The sequence below is a fragment of the Sorex fumeus genome, unplaced genomic scaffold (genome assembly GCF_029834395.1).
Source record: "Sorex fumeus unplaced genomic scaffold, SorFum_2.1 ptg000024l, whole genome shotgun sequence".
Classification (NCBI taxonomy): Eukaryota; Metazoa; Chordata; class Mammalia; order Eulipotyphla; family Soricidae; genus Sorex; species Sorex fumeus.
The window spans coordinates 2,885,782-2,907,918 of record NW_026606081.1 but is presented as its reverse complement, the minus strand read 5'-3'; the positions used below and the strand labels follow the sequence as shown (position 1 = coordinate 2,907,918).

The window sequence follows — 22,137 nt, the reverse complement described above, 5'->3', positions numbered from 1 at the left end:
GCCTCACTCCTGGCTCTCACCTCAGGGATCACTCTGTAAGGGCACGGGGACCACAGGGGGGCCAGGGAGCACCTTCCTTTCTGTACTGCCCTAAACAATCACCTTTAGCATCCTATATCTTGCAGTCTTGATGGCATCACTGATATGTGTGCTGTGCAGGTCTCTTTGCATTTAAATAAGCACATGTTCCATTAGCTTCATGAACTTGAATATTCAGTTATGAAACTGACACCTGGCCCACAGCTACTTCTTTGAGGGCATCAGAGGGCAGTGCTATTCCTGGCTCTGAGCTCAGGAGTACCCCCTGGCGGTGATGGGAGACCTTTTAGTTGTTTCTTGAACAAATTCTCTGTCCCTTCTCCCTCTCTTCACCTTTTGGGTACCTATTCTTCTGGGATACCCTCTCTACTACTAGAAGTAATCAACTGGGTGAATAGCAAAGATCCTGTGGGGTTTTTTTTGGGGGGAAAGGGGAGGGCCACACCCTGCTGGGTTCAGGGCTTAACCCCTGGCTCTACACTATGGATCACTCCTGGTGTGCTCGGGGACCATATGGGATGCCAGGGATCGAAATGGGTCGGCTGCGTTCAAGGCAAGCGCCCTCCCTGGTGGACAATGGCTTTGCCCAAATCCTGTTTCATTAGTGGGAGCTGCTTCTCTTATCTGGAACACGGTCCCCTCCTTGAGACTGGGACCCAGCAAAGATCCCCGTGCTTTAGTCTTTTGTGGTCTTTTCTGGTAAAGAATAACATTTTTCAGGACTGGAGAGATAGTACAGCGGGTAGGGCATTTGCCTTGCATGTGACCAACCCGGGTTTGATTCCCAACATCCCATATGGTCCCCTAAGCACTGACAGGAGTAATTCCTGAGTGCAAAGCCAGGAGTAACCCCTGTGCATCGCCGAATGTGACCCTCCCCACCACCCCCTCCCCCCAAAAAGAATAATTTTTTTCTAATAATATTGCTTCTTTTTTTCTCTCTTAGTTTTGGGCCTTGCTTGGCGGTGCTCAGGGGACCAGCTGCAGGGTAGTGGGGCCTCTGTGTGCGAAGCATGTGCTCAGGCCCCTTCTGTCCAAGAATAATTATTACTGCACGATACCCGTCACGGAGTACGGAAACAGAGAAATCTGGTATTTGGGGTCATCCTTGGTGGCCCACACTAGGCCCCACAAGCTTAATTGAAGTATTCTGGTGAAACCTTCTATTATGACTACATCATTTGAGAAGGAGGAGGTTGATTTTCTTAATGAATGTAGAAGCATGCCCAGGTGAAAGGAGGCGAATATTTGACCGGGATTACCTTCCTTGCTTTCTGCAAAGAGGCAGGATGTAGGGACGGATCAATGAGTTTTATCATTTTATCGCAGTTGAGGGTCCCTTCCACTGGGCAGGCGAAAAAAGGGACAATAAATAGCGAAGAAAATGTTAGAAAAGTCGAGCGTTCTCAGAATCAAAGGAGGAGTTTGAAAAAAGCCTGCTTAACGGACTGGAACGGTCCCCAGAATGTGACTCATGGTCTGGATTGGTCCTCAGAGGCCACCGTCCTGAATCTGACAGTTACGTCTCCTAGCAACGGGCTGTTTCACCAGCCGGTGCCAGGGCCGAGGTGAGTGCCCAGATGAAGGCTAGATGTGCTGGTCCAGCGCCAGAGCTCCTGGGCATCCAGGGCGCCTGCTTTTCAACCTGACCTGGTGTTACATGCACCGCTCAAGGGTCTGCCTTAATGACTGCTCTTAGGAAAAGCCAAGAGCAAGAGTCAGATCGTTTGTTTGGGGGCCTCATCTGAGAGTGCTCAGTGTCTACTCCTGGTTCTGTGCTCAGGGGTCACTCCTGACGATGTTCAGGGGACCCTATGTTGTATCCGGGATGGAGCCCCAGACAGCAGCATGCCTTAACCCCTCTACTCTCTCTCTGGCATCTGGAAGTAGTATTATTCAGAAAAAGCTTATTTTAAAAATTAATATCCAACAGTTCTGAACTATAAATGAAATAACTGAAGGATCAAGCAATACTTTTCTTGATGATAGTGACACTAATATGGGCTGTGTCTGTGTTATTGCAGTTGTTTCTGTCAAGAAACTGAAGTTGTTCTCTAAAAGGCTAGAGATGGAGGCGTCAATGTTCCTACCCCAAATATATGTAGAAAAAACTCTAGCCATTATCAAACCGGACATTATTGACAAAGAGGAGGAAATTAAAGATATTATTCTCAGAGCTGGATTCACTATTATTCAGGTAGCTGCTTTAAACGCTGTCATCATGTTTTTCCCTGTGTGTGTGTATGTGTGTGTGTGTGTGTGTGTGTGTGAGAGAGAGAGAGAGAGAGAGAGAGAGAGAGAGAGAGATTAGACCCTTTTGATTTGTAGTACTTAGGCAACAAATGTAGGTTAAGTGCGGAAGTTTCAGATTTTTCCCCCACCACTCCAAGAGATACAAATGAGAACTCAAATCACCTTTAACTCTACCTGTCCTATTTTACCCAAAACTCTAGTCTCCAGAGAAGCAAACCGCTTAATACTTTCTGCTCTTCCAAGATTTTCCTATGCCTTCACGTTTCCTTCCATAAAACAGAATAATCCTACCCTTCCAAATTTCCACAGCTTCAGAGGGAATGATGTAGAATGTGAGTTCATTCTTTACGATACAATGTGTAGGGCAAGAGAAATGGTGCAGCGGAGAGGGTGTTTCCTTTTCATGAAGCTGACTTGGGTTCAATCCTCAGCATCTCAGATGGTCCCTCAAGCCTGCCAGGAGTGATCCCTGGGCGCAGAGCCAGGAGTAAAACCTGAGTATTTCCAGGTACGGCCCCCAAACAAAAACAAAACCAAACCCGCCGGGTGTAATCAGATTGTACTAGTTTTAAGTTATTCATCACCTAATAAGCTATTATTGAACTCTTATTTTATTCTTTTATTAAAAATAGTAGTTGTCTATATGAGGCACCATGGTTTTCAGCACTTAATGGTTAATGGTAAGAGTTTGTGTATGCAATGCTCCAGTACCACACCCCTTACCAGTATCCCCCAAACCTATACCCCCCAACACTGCCACTGCGGTGACCTCACTTCTGTAGCCCATGAACCATCATTTTTAAATGCCTTTGTTCACTTTGTTTCTCTTATAGAGAAGAAAACTGCATTTTAGTCCTGAGCAATGTAGTAACTTTTATGTGGAACAATATGGGAAAATGTTTTTCCCCAACTTGACAGCTTACATGAGTTCTGGACCACTTATTGCCATGATATTGGCTAGACGCAATGCCATCTCTTACTGGAAAGATCTCCTGGGACCAACTAATAGCCTGGTAGCTAAGGAGACACACCCAGACAGGTAATTTTGCCCGGGGAAAAAGTGGAATCTGTCTGTGAAACGAAAGAAAGAAATGTATCTGATTTCAATTTCACTTGAATTTTTTTCTTAAATCATTTTTGGATGACTTTATACTTTTAACAATATAAACATCTATTAGTATCAGATACTACAAGAAGTCTCAGCACATCGATTCACAGGTGATTATCCTTAATCTCGTATAGTCCAACTGTTAGTGAAGTGGGATTTTTCACTAGGAAAATTTTGTGATTTTTTTTTAACAACAACTATTCTATTTCTTTATTTTTTGGCTTTTGGGGTCACACTCAGCAATGCTCAGGGGTGACTCGTGGCTCTGCACTCAGGAATAACTCCTGGCGGTGCTTGGGGGACCATATGGGATGCTGGGGATCGAACCCGGGTCGGCCGCGTGCAAGGCAAGCGCATTACCCCCTGTACTATCGCTCCAGCCCCAATTTTGTGATTTTTAATGTTATACTTTAAACATTTTTTATTGACTGAGATTCTGTGGTTTGCAATACTAATGGCTTCTCATGCACATGATTCCAAGACCACGTCTATCACCAATGTATCCACCTTCTTCCCCACGAAACTCAGGGCCCCTCTCTTTCCGACCCCAACAACTATATTGTGCAGAGCATTTCTACCGTTATGTTACCTTTGGATCTTTGTTATTACCTTGGGGAAGATCAGCTGAATATGTTAAAAGAATATTGATAAAACTAGTATGCCTGGAAACCTAAGTCTTTAGCACTATTTACTGTGGAAACAAGACGACATAGAGATTTTGTAAATTTGCACACGGATTGATTTTATAGTTTTCACAGTACACCTTTTTTTTTTTTTAAACACGCAGAGCTACTTTCCCAGTGCAGACTTACCACAGATTTAAATGTGTCTGAGAGGATGGGGAGATGGTTCAAAGGGCTGGAGCACATGCCTTGTTTTGCATGGAGAAGCCGTGGGTTAGGTAGTCAGTGCTGGATGGTTCTCTCGGCACTGCTGAGAGAGGCCCCCTCCCCCACGAAAATACCCATATATGAACCCCAATAAATAAGTCCTGAGCACCACCCAGTGTGCTGCCCCCAAACCCCCATTAAAAACAACAACAACAAAACCCAACATTTCCTTTTTCTCTATCTTTCTACATCTTCATAATACAGTCTGTAATACACATAGTATGCAAAATATGTGCGAAACATCTGTGTTATTCATAAGGTGTTTGGTCACCGACAGGCCCTTCTAACTTGCTTCTAGTCTAAGGGCAATATATGGCACAGATGAAACGAGGAACGCACTGCACGGGAGCAAAGACTTCTTTGCCGCAGAAAGAGAAATTCGATTTCTGTTTCCTGAAGGTGAGTTAAGTCAGACACTTACATCCTCGCTGCTGGGTTTTCCTTACGCTGGCAGAGGGGAGTGGAGGTGGGGGGGAATTTGGAGAGGGAGGGGTGTTTGGAGAGGGGTGATGGTTGTGCCCCATCTGGCGGTGCCTCAGGGGACCACGCACAGTGCCAGCAATGAAACTTGGGTCTGTGGCGTGTAAGACAAGTGTCTTGATCCTTGTACTATCTCTCTGGCTGCACATGCGATCTCTGTCATTTAAGATTAGTCCTCACCCCACTGTGAGCTGAAATCTAACTTCGAAAGTTCTGAAGGCAGGACTTTGGTGGGATATATCTGATCATATTTTCTTTTACTTTTTTCTTGATTTGGGGGCCACACCCCCAAAATTAGGATTACTACTGGCAGGGTTCCAGGGACCAAATGGGATGCCAGGAATCGAATCTGTCTTGGCTGTGTGCAAGCCAAACACTTTCTTCACTGTACTTGGTCTCTAACCCTGTTTTTTTCCCAAGTTCTCTGTTCTTAAGAACTGAACCTGACACAGCTTTCCCCTTGGAACTCAACCATGGCCTTCAGGGTTCCCACCTGAATGTGTGAGAGTTGCAAACAATTCGTTTCAGAGTAAACTCTTTATTATTGATTATCAGTGAGTGATTTGCACACTTATATTACCTATACATTATAGGGGCTGGAGTACTAGTACATCAGGTAGGGTGTTTGCCTTGTAAATGGCCAAACTCTGTTCAATCCCTGGCATCTCATTTGGTCCCCAGAGCACTGCCAGGACTAATTTGTGAGCGTAGAGCCAAGAGTAAGCCCTCTGCACCACTGAGTGTGACCCCAAAATTGAAAAAGTAAAAGGAAATTTGATCCTTTTTGTTTATATGTTTAAGGAATTCATGACGCTTTATTTTATTTTATTTTTTTTAGTGAATCACCATGAGGTACAGTTACAGACTTATAAACTTTCGTGCTTACATTTCAGTCATACAGTGATCGAGTACCCATCCCTCCACCAGTGCCCATTCTCCGCCACCAATGATCCCAGTATCCCTCCCACCACCCCCATCCTATTCCCCCCACCCCACCTCAGTCATAGGTGTGTTCCCTTTCACTCACTCTCTCCTTTTTTGTGTTGTGGTTTGAAATAGAGATATTAGGTGGCCATCATGTCCGGTCTATAGTCTACTTTCAGCACACATCTCCCCTCCCGAGTGGGTTCTCCAAGCACCCTTTACTTGGTGGTCATTTCTCCAACTGAGTCGCCTTTTCCTCCAGCATGTGAGGCCGGCTTCCAAGCTGTGAAGCAATCCTCCTGGTCCCTATCTCTACTATCCTTGGGTGTTAGTCTCTCATTCGTTTGCTTTATGTTCCACAAATTAGTGCAGTCCTGCTATGTCTGTCCCTCTCTTTCTGGCTCAAGAAATATAATCCTTTTAGCATTGCCAGATATGGCCCCAAAACAATACAAAAGTAAGTAAAGTAAAGAAAAGGCCCTCCCGTTGATCGTCGATTTGCTCGAGCGGGCCCAGTAACGTCTCCATTGGAGACTTTGTTGTTACTGTGTCTGGCATATCGAATACTCTTGGTAGCTTGCCGGGCTCTCCGAGAGGGGCGGAGGAATCGAACGCGGGTTGGCCATGTTGGCTGCGTGCAAGGCAAACGCCCTACCTGCTGTGCTATCGCTCTAGCCCAGTGCTCTGAATACAAAACAAAAATATTATAAATTGGTTGTTCTAAATGCTTTGATGAAATCTGTGAAGCACAGGGAACAGCTTCTCTTACAATCCTCGCAAAGGATTCCCATTTCAGTCCTTGTCTCAGTCCACACCAACCACAAAGGAATCTTTCTTCCTCTCTCCTTCCCTGACAATGAAGATTTGAGGTTAGTCCTCACCACAGTGTGATGAGGACTAACCTCAAATGACGGAGATCATAAATGCAGCCGGAGAGATAGTACAGGATTAAGACACTTGTTATATGCTACAGAGCCAAGTTCAATTGCGGGCACTGTGTATGGTTCATCGAGGCACAACGATCACCCCTCTACAAACACTCAAAAGAAGTGGCATGTATTAAACCTCAAAGACCTACTTGTTCTTTTGTTTTGTTTTGTTTTTGTTTTTTTTTGGGTCACACCCAGCAATGCTCAGAGGTTACTCCTGGCTCTTCACTCAGGAATTACTCCTGGCCATGCTTGGGGGACCATACAGGATGCTGGGGATTGAACCCAGGTCAGCCCTATGCAGTGCAAATGCCCTAACCGCTGTGCTATCATTCTGGCCCCTCAAAGACCTATTTGTAAAACACATTGTTGTATAAATTCTTTGCTGTATTACAAATTTATTTTTACCTTCAGACAAAACATAAAAGACTTTATGTTTTTAAAGTCTTTACTATCCCAAATCTTGAGAGCCCGGCAAGCTACCGAGAGTATTCGATATGCCAAACACAGTAACAACAAAGTCTCCAATGGAGACGTTACTGGGCCCGCTCGAGCAAATCGACGATCAACGGGAGGGCCTTTACCTTTTACCTTTTTATTTATTGAATCAGTGTGGGAGAAGTTACAAAGCTTTGAGGATTAAGCCTCGGTCATGCAATCATCAAACACATTTCCCTTCACCAGTACTTATTTTTCACCAAGAAGAACCCCAATATACCCCCTCCCACCCCTCCCAATGCCTGTGAGGCAGATGAATTCTAGTTAACACTCTATCTACTTTGATTAGATTCATTGTTTCGACAAAAGATGCACCATTATTATGTAGAGTTGACACCCCCAAATCAGACCTGTTGAAAAGACAGTGTGAAATAATTTGTTTCTATAGCTGGTTACAAGAATCAAATGATGACGCGCGGCTGCAATATCGGCCGCGCGATTTTGGATTTCTGATATTTTACTTATTAAGCCTGGAAGTATTTCTGTCGAGAGTCAGATAATTATGAGATTGGTTTCTGTGGTTCTAGAGCCATGGCCGTGCCATAGAGCCGCTTGTGGGGGGCAACTCGTGACCTCGGTAGGGCATGAAGGACGAGCCCAGAACACCCCCTTCCCATGAGGTTGCAGTCGCCCAGTCACGACCGGCTCATACCTGGCTTTCCAAAAAGCTCCGAGGTGGCCACCATCTCGCTAGGAATACAGATTTTAAGGGTGTATTCACTGATAGCACAGCGGGTAAGGGTGTTTGCCTTGCATGTAGCTGACCCGGGTTCGATTCCACCATCCCTCTCAGAAAGCCCAGCAAGCTACCGAGAGTATCCCGCCCGCAGGGCAGAGCCTGGCAAGCTCCCCGTGGTGTATTTGATATGCCAAAAACAATAAAAACAAGTCTCACTATGGAGACATTACTGGTGCCCGCTCGAGCAAATGGATGATCAACGGGAGAACAGTGCTTCAGTGCTACAGTATTCATTGGTCTCTAAGAGGGTTAGTGGTAAGTACTACACTTTTGGGGGGTAAGAATTATTGGAAAGAATCTTATAAGTTCTGTATGCTTATATCTTTATAACATTATGTGTTATAGTTATTGTAGGCACAGAAATCTAGAGAAGAATATAGATGAAAACAAAATCATCATCTTCGGCATAGCTGCCATCAACATTTGCTCTTTCTACAATTCTTGTGTGGTGGCATTCCTCTCTGTCTGCTGTCAAACTCTCAGGCACTGTGCCTAGTTCTAGTTTTTTTGACCGTGTTTGATGACTATGATAGTTCATTGCTGCCAAGCTTTAATCAGAATATATTTGTGTTTTCAGTAATTATAGAGCCCCTTCAAGTTGGACAAGCTGCTCTGGAATATTTAAATTTATATGTAACACCAACTCTGCTCAAAGGACTCACAAATCTTTGTAAGCAAAAACCAGAAGATCCTTTAGTAAGAAACTCTTTCATTCATGTTAAACAACGTCTTGTATAGTTTTCCCTTCTTTTTTTCTTTTCTTTTCTTTTTGCTTTTGTTTGGGGGCTGGGGGGACAGATCCCTCGATGCACAGGGGTAACTCCTGGCTCTGCACTCAGGAATTACCCCTGGCGGCACTCAGGGGACCACATGGCCCTCCCGTTGATCGTCGATTTGCTCGAGCGGGCCCAGTAACGTCTCCATTGGAGACTTTGTTGTTACTGTGTCTGGCATATCAAATACTCTCGGTAGCTTGCCGGGCTCTCCGAGAGGGGCGGAGGAATCGAACTGGGGTCGGCCATGTTGGCCGCTTGTAAGGCGAACGCCCTACCGCTGTGCTATCGCTCCAGCTCCAGGGGACCATATGGGATGCTGGGAATTGCACCAGGGTTGGCGGTGTGCAAGGAAAACGCCCCACCCACTGTGCTACTGCTCCAGTCCCAGTTTTCCCTTCTTAAACACTGCGTTCTTTGAAAAAGTGAAAGTGTAGAGAGGTGGTTTTAAAGACCTATTTTACAGGCAATTTAGTTGGACCTATTTATACTATCCCATGACCCTCTGCAGTCTAAATATCTTTTTTTTTCCTTTTTGGGTCACACCCAGCGATGCTCAGGGGTCATTCCTGGCTCTGCACTCAGGAACTATTCCTGGCGGTGCTTGGGGGACCATATGGGATGCCGGGGATTGAACCCAGGTCGGTCGCGTGCAAGGCCAACGCCCTACCCGCTGTGCTATCGCTCTGGCCCCTGTAGTCTAAATATCTTGAAAGTATGGAACTAAACATTGGCTCATTGGCGCATTACTATTTCTTTGAGTACCTATTTTTAATTCTCTAGATTATAGAAGAGTAAAATTGCTATTTCATGTGGTAATTCTGTGTATTCAATTGAGTAACCACTAAATGTTGCAGCGATTATAACAGTTTTACTTGTCAACTAGAAATTTGTGAGTGTTCCAGTCTCTTCGTGTCATGCCCAACACACCATTTTCAGTTATTTTAATTTTTATTGTAATCAGAGTAGCAGGTGTGAAATGGCATATGATTGTGGCTTTGATTTGCCCTTCCCTACCTAATGGTTACTGATGGTGGGTTTTTTTTTTTTTTTGGTCTGGCAGTGCTCAGAGCTTACAACTGGCTCTGTGCTCTGGGTTCAGAAATACTCTAGAGGGACTCATTGTCTCTGTCACTGTCCTCCCATTGTTCATCGATTTGCTCGAGCGGGCCCAGTAACATCTCCACTGTGAGACTTGTTGTTACTGTGTTTGGCATATCAAAGATGTCACAGGGAGCTTGCCAAGCTCTGCCGTGCGGGCGAGATTCTCTCGGTAGCTTGCCGGACTCTCTGAGAGGGGCGGAGGAATAGAACTCAGGTCGGTCATATTGGCTGCTTGCAAGGCCAACGCCCTACCCGCTGTGCTATCGCTCCAGCCCAGAGGGACGAAGGTGATGGCAAAAAAAAAAAAAAAAAAAAAAAAAATCAATGGTCTGCGTACGGGTTGATTTCTGAACTCTTGTATGCCAATACCACACTATTGGTGTGGGACAGGGATGCCACACATGGCTGTGCTCGGGGCCTACTCCTGGCTTTTCAGGGATCACTCCTGGTGATCCTGGAGGATCACATAAGGTGCTAAGGATCAAACCCGGGTCAGCTACATGCAAGGGGAGTACCTTACCCGCTATGCTATTCCTCTGTCCCTACCATACTTTTGACTTTCTGAAACTTTGTCTTTTCTAACTTAAAAATCTACAGGTTGAAGCCATAGTACGGTGGGTAAGCTGTTTGCCTTGCAGGCAGCTAACCCAGGTTGGATCCCTGGTACACCATACAGTTTGCCAAGCCTGCCAGGAGTGATTCCTAAGTGCAGTAGTAAGAGTCAGCTGTAGGTCCTGAGCACTAGCTAATGCGTTGCCAACCTCCCCAGCTAAAAACAAAACTCAAAATCTAACAAGTTGGAAAATCCTCCAACTTAGTTTCTGGTTTAGGGCCATCCCCAGCAGTGCTCAGGACTTACTCCTGGCTCTGCGCTCAGGAATCACTCCTGTCGGGATTACATGGGGTGCTAGAAATGGAACCTAGTTTGCCATATGCAAGGCAAGCGCCTTCCCCGCTGTTACCATCTTACTCCCCAATTTTTGGGGGGTCACACCTGGCGATACACATGGGTTACTCCTGGTTCATGAACTCAGGAATTACTCCTGGCGGTGGTTGGGGGACCATGTGGGAGGCTGGGAATCAAGCCTGGGTTGGCCATGTGCAAGGAAAATGCCTTACCTGCTGTGCTATTGCTCCAGTCCCAGACCCCCCAATTTTTTTCCTCATTGTTTTAGATCCTTGTTGTTGCTTTGTGGGTTGTTCTTTGGGCCACACCCAGTGTTGCTCAGACTCTACTTGCAGTCCAGGGCTGGTTGCTCCAGACGATGCTTGGGGAACCATGAATTGGAAGGGTGTGAGTCCAGGGCTCTCAGAAGGCAAGCACGCACACCAGCCCTGGTTTTTTTTTTTTTATTAATTTAATTTTTACTAGTGAAACTCTATGGGGTACAGTTGTAGACTTACAAACTTTCTTGCTTGGGTTTCTGTTATACAATGTCAAGTACCCCATGAGCCCTGTTTTAAAAAAGAATTTTTAAAATGTAGTCACCATGAAATTACAAAATTATTTATGATTGGGTTTCGGGTACACAATGTCCCAACACCAATCTCTTCACCAGTGTTCACTTCCCTCCACCAATTCCACCCACACCCCTATGTACTGTCAACCATAGTGTAAAAACTTTTTTTTAAAGCACCTCTTGTAGAAGCAGACTGGTGGGTGGGAGACGTGCCAGCCATTTGAACTGTCTCCCCAATCTGGTTCCGTTACTTGCAGCCCCATGAAATACCATATAAACTGAGGACTGACTTCTCGGTTTCTACAAAAATCACTGTTGGAAATGTGTATTGAATTGTCGATCACTTGGTATTACCATTATCTAAACATCTTAATAATATTAACTCTATGAACATGGTTAGTTTTTATGTTTAGGTCTTTTACATTTCTTTCTGCATTTTTTTATAGTTTCAGTATAAAACTTGGGCAAATTATTCCTAGATTTTGGTTTTATTTTCTTGTTCGTTTGTTTTGGGCCACACCCAACGATACTCAGAAGTTTCTCCTGGCTCTGCACTCAGAAGTTGCTCCAGGCAGTGCTCAGGGGACCATATGGGATGTCGGGGATGAAACCAAGGTCAGTCTTGTACAAGGCAAGTGACTTACCCACTTGTGGCCCCATATTCCTAGATATTTATTTCTTCTGTGCTGTTGTAAATAAAACGATTTAATTTCCTCTTTGGATTGTTCATTGCTAATGTTTAGAAACACAGCTGTTTTTGTGCTGATCTTGTAACCTACAACATTGCTAAATTTCTGTATTAGCTCTAATACTTTTTTTTCTTTAATAAATCCCTGTGAGATCCAGTCACAGACTTACAGATGTGGTTATGTTTCAGTCCTGCAATGATCGAGCGCCCGTTCCTCCACCAGTGCCCATTCTCCACCACCAATGTTCCCAGGATCCCTCCTGCCACCCCTGCCCCATCCCCCGCCCCCTGCAGCTCTAATACTTTTCTTGTGGATTCTTTGGAATTCTCTATCATCTGTAAAGGGAAAGTTTTATTTCTTCCTTTGCAAGTTGAAACAATATTTGACAATCTTGCATAATGTAAAACTTAATATTTCAACTTTTTAATAAAAATTTTAATTTAGGGGGCTGGAGCGATAGTACAGCAGGTAAGGTGCTTGCTATGCACAAGACTGATCCAGGTTCCATTCCCGGCATCCCATGTGGTCCCCTGAACACTGCCAGAAGTAATTCCTGAGTGAAGAGCCAGGAGTGACCCCTGAGCATTGTTGGATGTGACCCCAAAACTAATTACTTCTCAGGCTAGAGAGAATGTACAGAGGGTAGAACACTTGTTTTGCACGTGGCTGGTCCAGGTTTGATCCCCCACACCCCATCTGGTGCTCCCAAACCCTGCCAGGAGTGGTCTCTGAACAGAGCCAGGAGTAAGCCTTGACCACCATTCATGTGGTCCCAATAAAAGGTCTTTTAAAAAAATTATTATTAGTTTATAATGATATATAAATTTTGTGAATATAACTTCATTGATCTACAGGTGCCTTAATTCTAAGTGATTTTATTCTTAAAATAAAGAATTAAAACTGAAATAGTACATATTAAAGAAAATATTCAGATGTTTATTAATTTAAGCCTTTTCTTCTCTCCCCACCTTAGATCTGGCTAGCTGATTGGTTGCTAGAAAATAATCCCAACAAACCTAAACACAACTGTCCAAATAAAATTAAAGAAAAACCTCAAAGTACTTCGAAGGAAAAAAGTCAAATTATTGTATAAGAGGCATGCTTCTACTTTACAAAAAAAGAAAATACAATTCTTAAGGTTTAAGTAACTACCTGTATAAAACTTATTTTTCCTAAAAACAAATTTTGTAAGAATTGTTTTGTACAGTAGATATTAACTAAGGTGAGAGAGAAGTTTAGGGTATTTTTTTTAGTAACTTCAAAATGGAATGTAGTTAATAGAACCAACTCTATCAGTATACAAACTGACAAAATTATTCCTACATTTTTTGAATGCTATTGTAAATAAAAATAACTTTTCCTTCCTCTTCTTTGTTTGTTTTTTTTGGGGGGGGAGGGGCGGAGGAATCCACACCTAGTGGTATTCAGGGCATACTCTCAGCTCTGCACTCAAGGAATGATTCATGGTGTTGTTTGGGGCACCACATGGGGTGCCAGGAATCGAACCTGGGTGAGCCTGGGTGAGCCGCGTGAAAGGCAAGCTCCCTGTGCACTATATTATCACTCCTGCTCCTTGTTTGAATTATTTTAATATGAAGAACTTAGGACCGGAGAGATAGTACAGCGGGTAGGGCGTTTGCCTTGCATGCGGCCGGCCAGGGTTCCATCCCTGGCATCCCATATGGTCCCCCGAGCACCACCAGGAGTAATTCCTAAGTGCAGAACCAGGAGTGACCCCTGAGCATTGCAGACTGTGCCCCCCCCCACCCCCAGGAAAAAAAAAAGAAGCAGATGACACTAATAGAGCTAATGGTTACTGAAGCTATCACCAGGCGACAGAAGCTAAAGACACAGTCTCTAGTGTTTTGACTACACACAACAAAGGTACTTTGCAATTTAAAAACAAATGACATATTGTCTTATATGTCATTTTCTTCAAATGGATCCTTTTCGGGGCAGGAGAGACAGGACAGTGGAGAGGGGACTTGCCTTGCACGCGGCTGACCCAGATCCCTCTGGACCCACATAGTATTGTCCCCAGGCTCCTGCAGAAGTGATTCCTAAGCATAGGGCCAGGCGTAAGTCCTGAACACCCACCCCTGAGTGTCACCCCAAATCCATGAAAAATTGATTAAATGGGCTGAATTGTATGAAAAGATTACTTTTTGGAAAAGGGAACAGGAACTAGAATTAACTTACCTTTTTTTTTCTGTTCTGTTAACTTTGGTGGCTCCTTTCTGTTGGTGACAAAAAGGTCTCGCAGAGCAGTGTCCTTGTCACACTTGTCCTTCTGTCTGGAGGCTTTTCCACCCCCACAGTATTGTTCCATCTTTCTCCCAGTTTCTTGGCCAAATCATCAACGACCAGTAAACAATGCAGACCTGTCTCTCCACGGGGGTTCATTTAAGTTTTATTTCCAAGGAGCACTGCTTTGGCAAGCTGAGCTAGAGTCAACAGGCTAAGAGCAGCGTCTGGGCCAGAACGCGAGACAGCAGGAGCAGGGTTGCGGAGCAGCGGGTCAATTTAAGTCTTTGCCTGCCTTCAGTCAGAAGATCGTGGGATGGCTGGGGGGTGAGGGTAGGGTGGGATAAGACAGGGAAGTTGCTCACCTGACCGGCAGTGTCAGGAATAGGACTGGTGACATCACTGGTAGTGTGGAGGGGGGAGGAGGGGAGGGGGCTGGACATCTGGGGAGGGACCCGTACCCGTCTACTTAATACTTAATCTATCTGGTTTTGGGGGAGTCACACCCGGCTTGCGTTACTCCTGATTCTGGGCTCAGGAATTATTCGTGGAGGTGCCCAGGAGGCTATATGGGATGCCAGGGACTGAACCCAGTCCACCGCGTGCAAGGCAAACGCCCAACCCGCTGTACTATTGCTCTGCCCCTAATCTAGGCAAATCTTGTTTTTGTATGCAAATCTTGGATACAATTCTCAAGACCCAGAGCAGGAAATCTGCTCTCATGCTAACAACAATACAGCAGAGAGAGCACTTGCCTTGTAATCAACTGAGCCAGATTCCACTCTGGTATCACGTGTGGTGCCCCAAGACTCACCAAGAGTGATCCCTGAGCACAGAGCCATGAGTAAACCCTGAGCGCTGCCAGAGGTACACCCCCCCAAAAAACAAAGTCGTTTTTAAAGTTCCCAGAAGAGCGCGACACAGTTTCCTGGATGACCCTTTATACTCTAACCCTTCACTTCCCAAAAGTAGGACACATTTCTTTGGTTTTTAACACACTTGCTTGCATTCGCTTATATATGGGCTTAAATGGCTCCACAATGAAACACAACCTTCACACACTTCCTTCTTATTGTAGTGGGAAGGTGCTCGGTGGTGGGATTGGTGTTTGAATATTATCTGTAATGAACTATTGTGAGCTACTTTATGAAAATAAAATATATAAAAATTGAAAAGCAGTTTAAGTTTTGTCCTATCCTGTGCTATCGCCCACTGAAATAATGCTTCTCATGGCAGATGCATGCAGTTTGGGGGGCGTCCCATTGTCAGGGGGCATCCCAGTGTAGACTGGGCAGGGAGCATATCTTCTCCTTTGAGAAACTACCTTTAAAGATGCAGTCACCTCTTGTCCTATGAATCACTTACTCTTCTCTTGATGCTCCAGATCTCTTACCATGAATATAGGTCTCTAGTCTGCCTCATTTTGCAGACCAATCATGAATTTAAAATCATCATAAAAACTCTGCATCAGGATATTAACTTGGATCTCTCTGACTACTAAAACCTGTTTTAAGGTCATTTGTTCTTTCCACGAGCTTCAGAAGAACCCTGAATCATGAGAGAATTTTTATTTTTTTTATTTTTATTAGTGAAACACCATGAGGTACAGTTGTTGACTTACAAATTTTTGTGCTTGGGTCTCAGTTATACAATGATCAAGTACCCATCCCTTCACCAGTGCCCATTTTCCACCACCACGGGTCCCAGTATCCCTCCCACCCCCCATATTCCCCATCCCACCCTGCCTCTGTGGCAGGGCATTCCCTTTTGTTCTCTCTCTCCTTTCGGGTGTTGTGGTTTGCAAAAGAGGCATTGAGTGGCAATCATGTTTGGGCTATAGTCTACTTTCAGCATGCTTCTCCCATCCTGGGAGGATCCTCCCAACACCCTTTATGAGAGAATTTTTAGTCTGCGCTAACAGTAGTCTGGGAAGTTCCTTAATTTGGGGGTAGGATACAAAACAAATTTTAAAAAACCCACTGGAATGGGCCTGATGTTCTTTGAGTTTGGTGTTTGGCTTTTTTTTGTAAGGGGGTGGGGTCAAGCCAGAGATGCTCAGGGGTAATACTCCTGGTTCTGCACCCACTCAGGAGTTACTCCTGGCCATGTCTGAGGGACCCTGTGGGATGCTGGGAATTGAACCTGGGTCAGGTACATACAAGGCAAGTACCTTACCCACTGTACTATCTATCCAGCCCTCACTGAGATCTCTGAACTCTTCGTGGCAGGGGTAGAAGGACCGTGTAGGGCTTCACCCAGCAGTGCTCAGGGGCTATTCTGGGCTCTGTGCTTAGGAAAGACCCTCGGAGAGAGCTCGGTGAACTTGACATGCCGTATCTGTTGCTGAAGACCAAGTAGGGTTGGTGGCAGCCCAGCAAGTGCCCCAGCCACTCCCTTTTATTACAGGCCTTTTTCTGCCTTCACAGTCTTCTAAGTTTCTTTCCTGAGGATGCCCGCTGGGCAGCCCTTGAGGGGACTGTTTGTGGGTTTCCCAGCAGGTTTGTCTAACAAACAGACATGACATTTGCTTTGCAGCTTCCCAGAGTCGATTTAGCCCAGTGAGATGACGTAGTTGCTAGCTGCATCTCTCATATCTTAGAGCTATTCCAGGGTTACTCTTGTTCTAATGTTTTTTTTTTGGAGGGGGGTGGGGGGGAGAGCCACACCGGTGGTGCTCAGGGATTGCTCCTCCTGGCGGGACTCTGGAGACTTATATGGGGTGCTGGTTATTGGCCCTGGGTCAGTCACATGCAAAGCAAGCATCTCGCCCACTGTACTCTCTCTCCAACCCCCAAAACCTAAATTTGAAACCGGCTTGTCTGAGAGGAAATCTACCATTTACGAAGTGATTGACTTGAGGGCTGAGATTATTTAAGTTGCTACAGTATTGATCCTTTGACAATAAAATGATTTAACACAAGCCACATACAGTCCAAGTGTACAACAGCAGTCCAAGGCACTTGGAAAGATCATACGTATTTTCAATACTAACATGAGAGGGGAGAGAAATTGGATGCAGTCGCTCTAGCAAAAGATGCATAAAAAGCCTGATGGATTTAATCATGATGCTGTCTTCACTGTCACTGTCATCCTGTTGCTCACTGATTGCTTGGGCGGGTGCCAGTAACGTCTCCATTCATCCCTGTCGCGTGCTGGTGTAGCCCAATGGCATCTGCTCGCTCCGGGAACATGAAGAGCACATTACTGTTACTGTTTGGCATATTGAATGCGTCACATGGTAGCTTGCCAGGCTCTACCATACGGGGGCCAGGAATTGCAAGGAAATGCCCTTGCTTGCAAGTTGGCTGCTTGCAAGTGGGTGCCCTACCTGCTGTGCTATCACTCCAGCCCCGATGCTGTCTTGAACTCCACAAATATTCCCATATTAAACGGATCTTCTCGACCAAGGGAATTAAGTGCCTGTCTCTTCCCCTCAACAAGCAACCGTGTGTCTACCCCTGTTCCCAGGGTGCTGAAATGACTTCCAGGTTGTCACTGATCTGTGTGGCCAGCAATCAGTTCGCATACAAAGCTATTCTGTGGATCTCTCGGGAACTTGGTCTTGCTGCTCAGATCAGAGGCCACCTCTGTCCTTCAGCCCTCTCAGAAGCCATTTATCTTTCTGGCTCTTCACTCAGCTTATCTTTTTCTCTGGAGTGTGTTTCCTTTGTTTGGGGACCACTCAGCTATACTCAAGGATTAAGCCCTGGCTCCGCACTCCTCCAGGAAGGCTGCTCGCTTCCCAGCAGGGAAGACCAGGAGAGATGAGGGCTTGTTCCCTGCCAAGTCCAGGAACTGAACCAGGTCCTCCCACATGTAAAGCACATGTTCTACTCCGTGGAATTTCATTTTCCATGCATCCTGGAGGGGTGTGTTTATGGGCGTGGTGAGAGGAAAGAGGCACAGATCCATGTTGTCATGTGCTTAAAGCAAAAATTGGGGGGCAGGAGAGATGGTACAGTGGGTAGGGCACTTGCCTTGCATGTGCCCAACCCTGGTTTAATCCGTAAAGCATTGAAACATGCTGGTTTTTTTTTTTCTAATTTAAAAAAGAATGTATTTCCTTTTAAAAAAATAAATAGTAAATAAAATACTATTTTTTAAAATAGTAATTTTAAAAAATAGTTTATTTTTAAAAAATAAATAAATAAACTTTACTATTTATTAGAAATGGGAACTCACAGCCTTAATTTCAGAGGGAAAAAAAAAAAAACAAATCAGAAAAGATCTTGAGGTTTGAGTGATAGTCCAGTGGGTAGGGCCTTGCCTTGCATGAGGTCTACCCGGGTTCAATCCCCGGCATCTCTTATGGTCCCGGGAGCAGTGCCAGGAGTCATTTCTGAGCAAAGCAACAGGAGTAACCCCTAGGCACTGCTGACTGTGGCCCCCAAACAAAGAAAAGAAAAACAGTCTTCTGAGGGGCTGAGGTGCTGATTAAGCGCCCGCAGAGGACTTCGGTGGATGCCACCCCTGGAGGGTCCATGGAGCACTGAGTCCGGAGCGGGCCCCTCAAGTCCTGGGCTCCAAGGGCTTTCAGTCGGGCCGTGGGAGGTGCAGGTGGCACCGAGGCCGAGTGGGCCGTGGGCGTGTGGCAAGGCTCTAGCAAGCTCTGGGTCGTGCAGCGGCCGCACAGTGACCAGTACGTGGCGCCGGGTTCTGCGGCTGCTGTCCCCTGGTGCGGGTGGGCAGGCCTCAGGGCACCGGCGTTAACCTGGACTGGGAACTGGGCCAACTTTCCTTCTACAAGCTCAGTGGCAGGTAGCATCAGTCCAGACTTTCTGGACCACGTTTGACCAGGTCATCAAGCCTGACTTATGTGTGGGGCCCGACCCTAACCCTCTCATTGGGGGGCCTCGGCAGAGGAGTCTGAAGGCTTAACTCTGCCTTGATATAAATCTTCATCTTAAAATATTTTTTTTTTGTGGTGGTGGTAATGGGCTGGAGCAGTAGCACAGCGCGAGGGCTTTTGCCTTGCGCACAGCCAGCCTGGTGAGCCAGGTTCGATTCCTCCGCCCCTCTCGGAGAGCCTGGCAAGCTATCGAGAGTATCCCGCCGGCCCAGCAAAGCCTGGCAAGCTACCCGAGACGTCTTCAATATGCCAAACACAGTGACAACAAGCCTCACAATGCAGACGTTCCTGGGTCCGCTCGAGCAAATCCATGAACAACAATGGGAGGACAGTGCTACAGTGCACTGCTTTGTCTCTGCAGCAACAGATATGGGAATAGATTTGGGAATCTAATGGAAGATGTTCCTGGAATTCAAACCCTGGAGCATGTGCAAACACTCCAATTTCAGGAGAGTTTGGGCCCGGCATGCGGTTCATGGAGTCTGATCCCTGGCATCACACACCAGTGTAATCTTGTAGCTTCAGTAGAGAAATTGGACATTTTTGTATTTTTGCCTATATTTCATAAACTCCGTCCAGGTGGGGAGGTGACAACTGCTGGGGGGGGGGGGAATTAAGTCTTACTTAATGGGTCCCTTACATTTCTGCCTCTTTGGGTTCTCAAAACTTCTGGCTCTGGATGTGTATACTTTTTTTTTTTTTTTTTTTTTTTTGCTTTTTGGGTCACACCCGGCAATGCACAGGGGTTATTCCTGGCTCTGCACTCAGAAACCACTCCTGGCGGTGCTCAGGGTACCATATGGGATGCTGGGAATCGAACCCGGGTCGACCGAGTACAAGGCAAACAGCCTACCCGCTGTGCTATCGCTTCAGCCCCTGGATGTGTATACTTTGTATAGATTACTGGTTTATTGTGTTTTTAGACACACCTAGGAGTCTCAGAGTCTACTCTTGGCAAGGTGCTCTTGGGTTGCTGCTGGTGGTGCCCTGGTTATGATGGAACTGGAGAGAGCTTTGCTTGAAGGAGGCCTAGGTATGATCCTTGGCACCACGTGGTTCCCTGAGCACTGCTGGCACAGACCCCAGAGCACTGGTTTGGTGTGGCCCCCAAATGAAAAACAACTTAGGGGACTACCAACCAAAAGACTGTGCACTTGCAGAGCTGGGGACTGGACCAGGGTCTTACACAAAGGTGCAAAGCAAGAGCTTCCCCACCAACTTATTCTCCCTCCCACTCTGTTCCAAGTCTTTAACTTGGCTGTGGGTGTAACTCAGTGACAAGCACTTGCCTTGTCTGTGTGAGGGCCTAGGTTTGATAATCAGCAATATAAAATAAAAAAAAAATGTTTGTAGGGGCTGGAGCGATAGCACAGAGGGTAGGGCGTTTGCCTTGCATGCAGCCAACATGGCCGACCCGGGTTCGATTCCCAGCATCCCATATGGTCCCCCGAGCACCGCGCCAGGAGTAATTTCTGCGTGCATGAGCCAGGAGTAACCCTTGAGCATCGCTGGGTGTGACCCAAAAAGCAAAAAAAAAAAAAAAAAAAGTTTGTAAAGAGCCTCAGAATTGGGGGAAAATGGTTAGTAGCTAAGAAAAGGCAATTTGAAATGGACTTTTTGGGGAGGGGCACGTCTGGCAATGCTCGGGGGCTGTTCCTGCGGTGTTGAGGATGAAATCTGAGATTCCTTCATGTGAAGCGTGTGATCAGCCCGTTGAGCTCTCTCCGGACCAACAAAGACTTCTTTTATTCCACCAGATCTGCTAGGAGAAAGTGGACTGGAAACACAGACAGAACGGATGAGGGCCTGGGACGGCAAGGAATGGAAACTGGTCCCCTCCCTTGCTCGTGAAATTTTATTTTTGTTTTCTTTAAAATATTTCTCAACACTGCCATTGAAAAAATGATTTTTAATAGCATGATGCTGTTGTCACATGACACAGAAATATACATATGTATACATTTTTAAAAAAATGTCACTGTTTTGGGGCTGGAGCGATAGCACAGCGGGCAGGGTGTTCGCCTTACACGCAGCCAGCCTGGCCGACCCAGGTTCGATTCTCAGCATCCCATATGGTCCCCCGAGCACCGCCAGGAGTAATTCCTGAGTGCAGGAGCCAGGAGTAACCCCTGAGCATCGCCGGGTGTGACCCAAAAAGCAAAAAAAAAAAAAAATAGTCACGGTTTGTGCCCCTTGACTTTGTGTCACAAAGCAGCAACAGGAACCCAACTGCCTTGGGAACTTTGACTTCCAGACATCCCCCCCCCCACTTCCAGCTCCCCCCCCCCTTCCTGCCTCACACTTTAGTTCATGCTCTACCGTCCTCGTGATCTCTTGGCACTCTTCTGTCTTCGTCGGCTCTAAGTGTCCAGGCCCACAGCCCCCAGGCATGTGCGAGGTGCCGCAGCTGGCCGGTGAAGAGCCCGGAAGCGTCCAGGCCTCCCTCCAGAGCCAGAGACGCTCCCAACCAGGGCCTCTCGGTGGTGATTCCTGCATCCACCGTGCTAAAATAAATGTTAACATCTACACTGGTTTATTCTGGTTTCATTTTCTTTTTATTTAAAACATTAAATATTAGGAAAGGGCACTGGTAATTAAACAGCCATCACACCAAAACCTGAGGGGTGTGACCTTTTTAAAAATTTTGGGTCACATTAAGCGATGCTCAGGTGTTACTCTTGGCTCTGCCGTCGGGAACTGCTCCTGGTGATGCTTGGGGACTAAGGGGGCGGGGGGCTGGGGATCGAACCCGGATTAGCTGCATGCAAGGCAAGTGCCCTGACTGTTGTACTCTCTCTCTGACCCCAGTATTAGATAATTTTTAACTGTAGCATTCTTTGGAAGCCAAAATTCATCTCACACACCTTGGAATCTAACTGTAGAGCCAAATAAACTAAAAGATCTGAAACTTGATCACCTTCTGTTTTCTGCGAAATGAAATCAGGAGGGAAGAGATTTCCAGAAAAGGCAGGGGCTTGGACACCCACTTTCTTACAGGGGACAGAGAAGAAGACTGCGAACCCCACAGTTCAGACATTTGGCGGACGAGAGAGAAGGCTGCTTGGACACCAGGCTGGATGTTGGGAGCCAGAAAAGCACATTTCCTGAAAACACGGGGAACCTAGCACCCCTAGAAATGATACCCTCATTAAAAGTTA

At 46.0% G+C, this 22,137-nt stretch overlaps 1 protein-coding gene across 1 annotated transcript; it reads left to right on the top strand.

Annotated features, from left to right (window-relative positions):
- Window positions 1-2,107: 2,107 nt before the first annotated feature.
- Window positions 2,108-12,979, top strand: LOC130023680 (nucleoside diphosphate kinase homolog 5-like). Its single transcript, XM_056114266.1, has 5 exons — window positions 2,108-2,236; window positions 3,126-3,331; window positions 4,589-4,689; window positions 8,438-8,556; window positions 12,860-12,979. Exons 1-5 carry the CDS (start codon window positions 2,108-2,110, stop codon window positions 12,977-12,979), a joined length of 675 nt encoding a protein of 224 aa, XP_055970241.1.
- The last annotated feature ends 9,158 nt before the right edge of the window (window positions 12,980-22,137 follow it).

Excerpts from the sequence above, each read along its gene's own strand:
- LOC130023680 (XM_056114266.1), top strand. The coding sequence starts at position 2,108 with ATGGAGGCGTCAATGTTCCTACCCCAAATATATGTAGAAAAAACTCTA. Across the intron at positions 3,332-4,588 it reads AAGGAGACACACCCAGACAG|TCTAAGGGCAATATATGGCA; the intron begins GTAATTTTGCCC and ends ACTTGCTTCTAG. Across the intron at positions 8,557-12,859 it reads AAAAACCAGAAGATCCTTTA|ATCTGGCTAGCTGATTGGTT; the intron begins GTAAGAAACTCT and ends TCCCCACCTTAG.